The sequence below is a fragment of the Benincasa hispida genome, chromosome 12 (assembly GCF_009727055.1).
Source record: "Benincasa hispida cultivar B227 chromosome 12, ASM972705v1, whole genome shotgun sequence".
In the NCBI taxonomy this organism is placed as follows: domain Eukaryota; kingdom Viridiplantae; phylum Streptophyta; class Magnoliopsida; order Cucurbitales; family Cucurbitaceae; genus Benincasa; species Benincasa hispida.
In genome coordinates this window covers 33095128-33106357 of record NC_052360.1, presented here as the reverse complement: position 1 = coordinate 33106357, position 11230 = coordinate 33095128, and the positions used below count along the sequence as shown (strand labels likewise).

Here is an 11230-nt window from a genome sequence, read left to right as displayed (position 1 = left end):
TTTAATGAAATTTTAGAACTAACTTATTAAGTAATAAATTATGACTTTAAGCATATAAATCAATAATTTGAAATCATGTATGAATGGTAGTGGAATAATAGATAATAATGAAGATCGAAAAATAATTATGAACCGAATATTTCATTGACAAAGTCTAGGTCATACAAAATGAAAGTCAAATACAAGATTCAATAATAAAAAGATGATCTAGGAGATAGTAACTCAACATTAACATGATTGATTTGATAATGACAATATTGCTTCCAAATTATTGTATCTTCAAAATTTCTAAAATAATTGGAAGTATGTCATCCATGAGTCTCAACATTAACCTAAATGCTATCAATGGGAGGATACCTTGGATCAAACCATGTTCTATTCAAATGAGGATGCTCTGAAGAATGTAAATAATATATAGGCTCTAAGCATGAATTTTTATCGACTTGATAAAAAAGTAATGGTTTCCGTATATAGATCGATGTATTAAATTCATCACTATAACCACGAGAACCATAATTACCTGAATGACTATAATTAGTGGGAGAATAGCAATAATCGATATCGTTATTAGACATATTGGGGATTAAATGCACAAATAAGGCTCTTCTGAAAATATTTGCAAAAAGAAAAGTTTTGAAACTATTTGTAAAAATAGCGATTTTTTTTCTTTTTCTTTTTGTCTTTATCGAATGTCAAAACTGTGGAACTCACCATTTTTTTTTTTATTGAATGTTGCATTTAGAAAAATCGAAACATGCTAAAAGACAAAAATTTAAGATGGCAACATTTGACTAAATAATCTCTTTTTTATTAAAGTTATTTTTGGTTGTCTCGGTCCAACATGAGATGGTATAATATAGGTTGGTATATCATCTCAATGTTTGGATCCCATTATCCTATCTCATCAATTTGAATTGTTTGTGGGCCCATTTTCCTTCCGTGTTTTGTATCTCATCATTTCATTTTCCTCCGCGTATCGTATGTCACGTTTCATTTTTCTTCCACTTCACGTGTATCGGTAGTCCTCTTTCTCACATCTCTCTCAACCATACTCGATCATACTCGATTGTCCATACTCGATCATAATTGAACATACTCGATCATACTTGATCGTTCATATTTGATTATGTTTGAACATACTCGATCGTTCATACTTGATCATACTCGATCATATTTGTTCATACTCAATCATGCTTGAACATACTCAATCATGTTTGATCATGCTCGATCGTACTCAATCATACTCGATCATACTCAACCGTTCATACTTGATCATATTTATTCATACTTAATCATACTCGATCATATTTGTTCATACTCGATCATGCTTGAACATACTCGATCATACTCGATCATGCTCGAACATACTCGATCATACTCGATCGTTCATACTCGATCATACTCGATCGTTCATACTTGATCATACTCGATCATATTTGTTTATACTTGATCGTAGTAGAATTGAACTCGATGCTTTTTATTCTTTGATGAAGATATATTTATACATCATATAATAATGTAAAAAGACCATAAAGGGCATAACAGAATGGTATAACTAATATCTAACTAATCAGTTTTATATCTAATACCAATCATGTTTAATTTTTCTAAACATGCAACCTATTGATGAGATTTTTCTGTTTCTTGTTTCGTTTTTAATATTGTGTCTTGTTATATGTTTTTCTCTTTAAATTTTCAATTTCATTTTTAATCCTACCATGTTTTGATTTTCCAGTCATGTTTGATTTTTCAACCATGTTTAATTTCAAATTTTTCTAAACATGCAACTTATTGTTTCATTTTTATTATTGTTCTGTGTTGTTTTAATCCTAATGCCCTGATGAATCTTGAATTGTGTTAGTCCTATTTATTAATTTTTTTTGCACGTTTTCAATATTATGCATTATTAGTTACTTCATTTATTAAACTGCCCACTAACTTTAGTAATGATTGTTCTGATTGTTTGTTGATTTTATTCCACTTTCGTATTTCTACTACCCATTCAATCACTTCATTAATGACTCAACCAATTAATTGGATTTGAGTTCATATACCCATGATGGATACAAATTTTTCTAAGCAAGTTGTAAAATGGTCATGTATAAGGCCATTAGATTAGGTAAAATCTTTTGAGGAGAATGATTTTAATGAATTTCATATACAGTCTTTTTTTTTATTGTGGAATGAATTTATTGAATTTCATATCCGTTTAAATTAACACTATTTTGTAAAACTATTTGGCTTTCTTTAATGAGAAGTTTGAAATGAATAATATAAAATTGAACTGTATATCATATCTTGAGATTGGAAAGAATAAAAAAATGTAATCAATATTTTATTCCAAATAGGATGGATACAATAATTGGATTGTAAGATTTTAAAAAAATATAGTGTTTATAGAGTACAAAAATTGAAATAAATAGTATTGACATATGAATTCTGCACACCCAAACACAGACATATGAACTCAAACATAATTAACTCTACACACCCAAACACAGACATCAAAACTCTCCCAAACTCTCCCAGACATCCTACATCATTTCAGCATCCCAAACAATCCCTTTGTATATTAAGAAATTATGTTGAATTCTTTATTTTTCTTTTCATTTTTTTTTAATTTTGTTTTTTTTTTTCTCTTTTTTCATTTTTTAAAATTTAGTTTCTCTATTTTGTTTTTTTATATATATATTTTCATTTAAGATTGTGAATAGTTTTTTTAGAGATTAATTTTTTTAAAAAAAAAAAAAAAAACAAGAGATTGAATACTTAAGCTCAGAAAAGTAATTTGTTTTTAATTATAAAATTTATAAAATTAATTTATTTTTCACAAAATTTAGATTTTCAATTCCTAGTCCATCAACTTTATGGGCATGGTTGGAGTCTTATGTGGCATGTGTGGATTGAGATTCTTCGGTGAAAAGACTAATTCCTAGTTCACCAGCTTTATAGCCATGGTCAGAGTCTTTTTGTGGTTTTTCTAAATTTAGTTTCTTTGAAAATGAAAATTAATCAGATTACAAAATATCCATAACTTTGTTGAGTTGCAAAAAGATATTAGTCCAAAAAGATATGCGAAATTTCGAGAAAGAAGACATATCAAAGATATATTAGTCCTCAATATCTCTATCGGATATGTGATTTTTCACGATTTTTCATCCTTGCTTAGATCTAATTCAATTATATTGCTTTTGTAAATGTCATGGGTGTAAAATATTAGAGTGAGATTCATGTTGAATGAACAAAATTAATTAATATAATTCAAAATTCTAACCGATTACAAGTGTAATAAAAATTAAATAGACTTAGATCTAATTCAATTATATTGCTTTTATATATGTCATGGTTCTAAAATATTAGAGTGAAGGTGCGATGATTATAACCCATCATTTCTGCATTTGAATAATGAATATTTTCATGTAAAATATGAGAGTGAAACTAAATACATGTTGAATGAACATAATTTATATATTTCAAAATTCTAACCAATTCCAAAGTGTATTAAAAGTTAAAATACAAAATATATATATATATATATATAAATCCACATACTGTATTCAAATTTAATATAATATATAAAATATACATATCACAAATTTCAAATAATATATAAGTAGTTAGGGCTCAAAACATGGACTTATAATTTAAATACAATCATGCACGTCTCCCACACAAACAAAGCTAAGTGCAATTTGTTTTTTTAGAACGGGTGAACATGAAACAAATACGAAATAGGGAGAAAAAAGTTTCTGAAATTTAAATTTTGAAAATAAGAAAAATGATTTGACTATCAAACAAGTAATATGATATCTATTTTCCTCCTAAAATTTAACTTAAAAACATGCATTTTACATTTCAATTAAATAAAAATTTGTTGTATGGTTCATACAGCATCCAATGAATATTTGTCGCATGACAATTTTTGTTTTAAAAAATAGATTTTAAAAAAAATAAATTTAAAGAAAATAGGCTTCATAGAATTAAGTGAGTCTAGACTGCACCTAATCATTACCCTTAAATTAAATACGATTCAACAAATCTCTTTAGAAGAAAAGCTTAAGCAAGGCATTAGGGGTGTTCAAAAAACCCGATGACCCAAAAAAACGAATCAACTCAGTCCAAACCGTACGATTTTGGTTAGGTTATCAACTCATTTGGATTGAATTGAGTTCAAATAAATGAAAATTTTATAAGTTGGGTTGATTCATGGGTTTACCTAATATAACCCAAATCAACCTGAACCAGCCCGAATTTATTATTAACTTTAAAATATATTTTTTTGTTACTTATAACATAATTATTTATACATATATTGATTTTAATTATATTTAATTTCAATATTTCTTCTAATAATTTGTTTTTCAATAACTCTTAAAAGTAGTTTATTTGCACTTTAGAAAGAAAATTTTCGCTATATAAATTGAAATTGAGTTGTTAATATTAATTCATGAAAATAATTAAATTAGATTTTTACATATTTACCTTTTGTTTCTTTTTAGAACAAAATTTTAAATAAATGACCCGATTAACCCGAACCAACCCAACCCAATCCAAATATTTCATGGTTGGATTAGATTCGTTTTTTAATAAGGGTTATTTGGATTCAAGAAATTTACAAACCATAAGTCTTTCAACTTAACCCAATCCAACCCATGAACACTCCTATAAACCTTACCAATATTGTCCTGCCCATTGCTATTTTTAGAAGTACATAATTTTGTTGGTTCCTTAAATCAAAATGGGTAGCTTACCCTAATAACTAATAGTTACTATTTCCATTTAAATCAAGTCATTGAGTATTATTAAAGTTTTCTTCCAACATTAAATTTAAGGCAAACTTTTTAATATACATGAAAAAGAAAAAATAATATATACTACAAAACTTGTTGATGTATGTCTATCCAATATTACAAGTGAGGATGTTGAAAAATATACTTTTAATTTACTAGTTTACAAAAATATGTCATTAGTAAATGTTTTTTTTTTTTTTTGGTCTGACTTAAAAGATTTGGAAGGGTTCTGAAATTTAATTAGGTAACGAATTGCATATTAAATTATTTATAATCAAACACTTAAAAGTTGATTTGTTTTTTTTAAGAATATAGATAACTAAACTTTTTAGATGCTCAAAATTATAGATGTCCAATATTTTAGATAAATATATATATTTTTTAGAATATTTTTGTTAATATGAAAATACTCGAATAATTGTGTTTGTTTAGTAGGATTTCTATTGAAAATGTGTTAAATTTACATAATATTCTAAAAATGTCTTTATAGTTATCCATTATTTTATAATTAATATAAAAATTTGAACTAATATAACACAATTATTTTAATTAATTTAATTTTTCTTTTTAAATTAATACAATGTATACGATTTTTATATATTATTTTTTGAATAATTTAAGATTTTTTTTATAAAATAAATATTAATTTGAATTTGAATATCTTTCATTAGAAAATAAAAACGACTACAGTGTAATAAAAAAACAAATGATATATATATATAGTGGGTAATTATTTTAATGGTAAAATTGGTGAAAATGTTTTCAAGTATAGCAAAATATCATTGTTTATTAATGATAAACCGTGATAGACTACGATAGATATCTATCAGTGGGCTATAGATCGCGATAGGCATCTTTTGGACACTGATAGTTGTTTATTACAGCCTATTGCAGTCTATCAATAATATATGGTAACATTTTGCTATATTCTTTTAATAAATTGGTTTGTTTTCTTTTATTTGAAAATAATTATATATATATATGGTTGAGAATATTTATTTTAATTATAAAATACAAATAAAGAATGTGATATACATATATATAAAAAGGATGTCCTATAAGTATCTGGAAAATCCATATTGTAGGAGGGCATCCAAAACTTTCGAGATGCCCTCCCTAAGAACATGTTAGGGTGTTCGAAAACCTCTAAATGTCGGGACATCTTACATTATCGTAAAAAAAGGTCAAATTACACTTTATACAAATCTCGAATACTAGTAAATCAAACAATAACTTAATTATGTTTTGAGCGGCGTGCATTGTCATTACAAAGCCAATTAATATATTTAAAAGTTAAAAGAAATTTTTATAAATAAAAAAATCAATTTTTTTTTTTTTGTAGTTTATAGTAAAAAAAGTTTCAAAAGTATTTTGTATTTTTAAAATTTTTTTCTATAAAGCGTAAATATTTTTAAATATTTTTTAAAAATCGGTGATAAATAAATTTATATAATATGGTAAACATTTACCATATTTAAGAAATCTATTGCATGAAGTGGAAACTTTTGTTTGTACTTCCAATTTCAACTCATTAAATATCAAGTTATATATAAGTCAATTTTGAAATTTCACACATTTGAAAATTTTCTTCATTTATATGATATAAAGTGAAAACAAACTAGTCAAAAGTAATTTAGCGATATCTCATTTGTTTGAGGTCGGAGATTCAAATTCTCATACCCAACGTATTGTATTAATAAAAAAAATATATTAATTTATATCCTTAAACTTTAGACTTATATAAACTAAAACGATAAACTAATAATTTTATCAATTTAAACCTTTACTTTAACTATATCATATACCCTCAATTATGTCATGTTCGAGTAAATATAGTATGAGACTTATAATTTTATCAATTAAAATTCTAACATTTCACGAGGGAATCAAATTGATTGGATTTCTTATGAAAATTATCCATGCATCAATTTGAATCGTCCATTTTGTTAAAGATATTTGAAGAAGTCTACACGTGTAAAAATTGATGCATCAACGATTGAAATATAGTATTAAAGGTAAATTACAAAAACTACCTCTAAAGAATAGTGGTAGTTGCAATCATACCGTTAAACTTTCAATTTTAATAATTAAGTCCTCAAACTTACATAGTGCTAAAATTGGATCAAATTGGACTTTCAAACTTATATAATTGTATAAATTGTAACATTGTATAAGTTAATTCAAGTTTTATCATTTGGACTAAGTTGAGGGTCTAATTTTAACTGTTGTAGAAGTTTAGAACCCAATTTTTACGATTAAAAGTTTGAGTGTGTAATTACAACTACCGTCATACTTTAGGAGTGGTTTTTGCAATTTGACCTTTTATTAATAAAGAGTCTACATTGATTCACTTATGACCGTTTGAAAATTTAATTGAAACAATTATAAGTATAACGAAATATTCTTCATGCAAAATTCAAAGAAAAGTATAAATTGATACACCTATAAAAATTCATAATTTAAATTGATACTGTTATAAATTGATGTTATTCTCAAATAAAAAAAAAATTGTGTACCAAAAAAGTAAAAAACAAAATATCCAAATTTCAAAATGGAAATTTGTTTGGTTGGGGGAGAAAAAGTTGAAAGATCATCACTTGTTCTTGAAATTTTCAAAACATTGAAGTATTGTATTGTATTAATGGTGGAAGGTCCCACAGACTTTTCAAAACTTTGCTTTTTTGTACTTTTCTTCAGAAAATAAATTCTCTCTCTATAATCCCTCTTTGCTTCTGTCTCTCTCAACGGCTTCATTTTGAAATTTTCTGTGTCTTTGAGCTGCATCGCCCTTCACTTTTTGATGTTCGTATTTCCCCGATGCGGTTGTTGAGTTCTTACTTTCACCCCCACCAAATCCTTGCTCTTTTTGAGGCTTTCCGTGCTTTTCCAATCACTGTTTCGTCGCGGTTTTAGGTATAATTCGATCTCTTTTCTTTCTTCGTTTTCCCTTCAATTTCAATTCTTATTGTTGACAATAATCTTAACCCACTTCTCCGATTTTGATAATTTTTCTTGCCAGAGGCAAGATTTGATAGAATGTGAAGTTTGTGGAAATGTTCCTGGGCTATTTAAATCCTAGATCCATGGTGGGGTTTCTTTGAATTTGAGGGTGGACTTTTCTTTTCTTTTCTTTTTATTGGTTTTTAAATAGTTGTGTTCAAATTATGCAATTAGTGAAGATTTTATCATTTGGAAAGGGAATCCATGTGCTTATCGCCGTCCCTTGTCTGCAAATTTATGGTTTCCATTAATTAAATGCTGATTTAAACCTTGGATTCTCTTTTTTGGAATTCTCTTGATACAGATTCTGTTTGTTTTGCATGTTATTTGTTGTACTATCTACATGGCAGTTCTGAATTCATTTTTTAAAAGAGAAGATTGATTATGAAACCACTTGTTGTGCATATGTTCAGGTAGAAATATAAAATTGTTCTCTTAAGGATGGCATCTGGAAGTCCTTATTTTGATGATTTGCGGAGCAAACCAGAGGTTATTGATCCTCCTCAGAATGAAGATATGATGGACATCAGGGAAACTGTGGATGATCCAGTTCAAAATGAACTTAAACCGAATGTCGCTGTTTCCAGCAGCGTTCGCGAGCTTTTGGAATGCCCAGTGTGTTTGAATGCAATGTACCCTCCAATACATCAGGTTTGGTTATGAATTGTTTAATTCTTCTTTATGTGATGTGGTAACTTTGCAGACTGATGATGCTCACTCAACTTTGGTGTTGATGTAGTTGTTAGATTCTATGATTGTGGAGGTTTGTTTTTAGTGTATAGCAAAAGAAAAGAAGAATTGTAGTTAGAATGAATTGTGTGAAATGCTTCTTTGTGGAATCTATTATCAATTTTTTGTGCATTTTGGTCTTTCTAAGTTTTGTACATTGCAAAAGGGATGTGCTTAAGCTTATGGGTGATAGCATTTTCTTTAATGGTGTTCTTTTTTTTTTTTTTTTTTTTTCTGCAGTGTTCAAATGGCCACACATTGTGCTCTGGTTGCAAGCCTCGGGTGCACAATCGCTGTCCTACATGTAGGCATGAACTCGGCAATATTAGATGCCTTGCGTTGGAGAAGGTGGCTGCATCTCTAGAACTTCCATGTAAATATCATAGCTACGGTTGCATTGGCATATATCCATATTACAGCAAGGTCAAACATGAATCCCAATGTGTTTATAGACCTTATAGCTGTCCATATGCTGGATCCGAATGTTCAGTCGTTGGTGATATACCCTATTTGGTGGCTCACCTGAAAGATGATCATAAGGTAGACATGCACAGTGGAAGCACATTCAACCATCGTTACGTAAAATCCAACCCTCAAGAAGTTGAAAATGCAACGTGGATGCTAACGGTAATTTTCCTCACCGACCACACTGCTCACTCTGTTCCTTACCCTCTTGGGCAGGAAAATCTCATTAGCATTTCTCATGCACATTTTGAGCATTATAATCGTGCTAGAAACATAAATTTTAGTGATTTGACATTGGCATGAAACCATGCATTTCTTTGGAGTTCCTCTGTTCATGGAATTGGGATATCCTTTGATGGATGGCTGAACAAATTTAGGCTATATCAGAAATTAGTCAGAAGAAATGCTCAATTTGGTTTTGCTATCAGAAAATATACTTGTATATTAGAGCTATTTCTGATTCTAAATCAGAGATTTTGCTAGCTTAGAAATCTAGGATCCTCATTGTTCGATCGTTCCGCAAGCTCATTAGTTTATATTAGTTTTGAATTCTTGATTGTGGGATGACTCTGATTTAGAATTTTAAAACTCAGGTTTTCAGTTGCTTTGGTCAGTACTTTTGCCTGCATTTCGAAGCTTTCCAGCTCGGGATGGCTCCAGTATACATCGCTTTTCTACGGTTTATGGGCGATGATAATGATGCAAAGAACTACAGCTATAGTCTTGAGGTAGGTGGAAATGGGAGGAAGATGGTGTGGCAAGGAGTGCCCAGAAGCATCAGGGACAGCCATCGGAAAGTTCGGGACAGTTTCGATGGGCTCATTATCCAACGCAACATGGCTCTCTTCTTCTCTGGTGGGGATCGGAAGGAACTAAAGCTTAGGGTGACCGGTAGAATTTGGAAAGAACAGTGAAACTGGGAGAAATTGCTGAATAGGAACTATCACTTCAAATCCCATCTTCTTGGCCAGTAGGTTGGTTGCCGTTTTGTAGAGTAAATGGCTTTCTAATCATGTGTTTCTTTTTTCAATTAAGATGCAAACACTCTTTGCTCTTGCATGAAACCATGATTTAGAAAAGCTCCCCCGTCATTGCAGAACTTACTCCTCATATTTCCTTGTTGAGTATTAACAGAATCAGTTACCATTCTTAGAGATGCAGCCATGGCTCCATATAATTGTTCAGTCACTGGACAATTTATAAAATTTGTGAAATGATGATTATATGGTTTAATTTGTAAATGACAGGCCATTTCATGCTCTGGCAAGTTGGTGATTTTGGTTTCATCAGACGTCTTAGGGGATGTTCGGCCACCGACTTCATAAGTCGGTATTAAATAATTCAACTCCACCAACTTCAATAGTGTTCAATATTAAAGTTTGTACATTTATCCAACTCCATATTTTTTTAAAATTCAATCAAGTATTTCAAACACCCCTTTCAAAACAAGAAATTGATCCCTAACTAGTTGGGAATTTTGAGAAAAGTAGGTCCAATTCATGATTTTGATTTTTAAGTGTTTAGTCCGAGGGTAAGAACTTTCAAAACTTATAATTTTATTGGTATATGAATATTCAGTTTTGTGTCTAATTAATCTACGAGAAGTTCAAAATTAATGCATCTATTAGATATAAAATCGAATAATTTGTGTAATTTGTAAGTTTAAAAGTTAAAAAGGGCCAGAGTAATCAAAAGCTCAAGGCTAAAATTCTAAGTTAACCTTCACTGCAAAAATGCTCTTCATTTTTGTTCTTTATAGAAAGGGTACTGACAGAACAGAACCATCTAGTTTGCAACAATGATTTGGACCTCGTCCATTTCAAAGTCTCAGCTTTTTGACGAATTTTATTTTTTAAATAATGTTTTTTTAATAAATAATGACAAAAATAGGGTTGGGGGAAAGTATTCCCAAAAATAGGTGTTTAAATCGTATATCCGGTACATGATAAAGCCTAAATTGTGTACTGGGTACACAATTCCCTGGCCACTTGGCACGCCCAGTCTGGCGTGGCAGTCATGCAGGTTTGACTGAGGGAATCGTGTATCGGGTACACAATTACCCTAAGTCGTGTATCGGTACACAACTTCCACGCCTTAAAAGCTCCGCCCGAACCCTTCTTCTTCCTCACCGAAACGCCTATTCTTATTCCCTACCGCCGTTTTCCCTCACCGAAACCATCGTTGATTTTCCTCACCGAAGCCTCTATTTCACCGAAATCTTCCAAAATTTCGATTTTGCTCGACTT

The 11230-nt window shown here is 29.6% G+C and overlaps 1 protein-coding gene across 2 annotated transcripts; it reads left to right on the top strand.

The window, feature by feature from the left end:
• The first annotated feature begins 7463 nt into the window (after positions 1 to 7463).
• Positions 7464 to 10138, top strand: LOC120092697 (E3 ubiquitin-protein ligase DIS1-like). 2 transcript variants are annotated; one of them, XM_039050849.1, is made up of 5 exons: positions 7464 to 7703; positions 7810 to 7876; positions 8204 to 8441; positions 8760 to 9146; positions 9578 to 10138. In XM_039050849.1, exons 3-5 carry the CDS (start codon positions 8232 to 8234, stop codon positions 9896 to 9898), a joined length of 918 nt encoding a protein of 305 aa, XP_038906777.1. In that variant the 5' UTR covers positions 7464 to 7703; positions 7810 to 7876; positions 8204 to 8231; the 3' UTR covers positions 9899 to 10138. The 2 variants fall into 2 exon arrangements, with proteins under 2 accessions (XP_038906777.1, XP_038906778.1); XM_039050850.1 differs by lacking the exon at positions 7810 to 7876.
• Positions 10139 to 11230: the final 1092 nt, after the last annotated feature.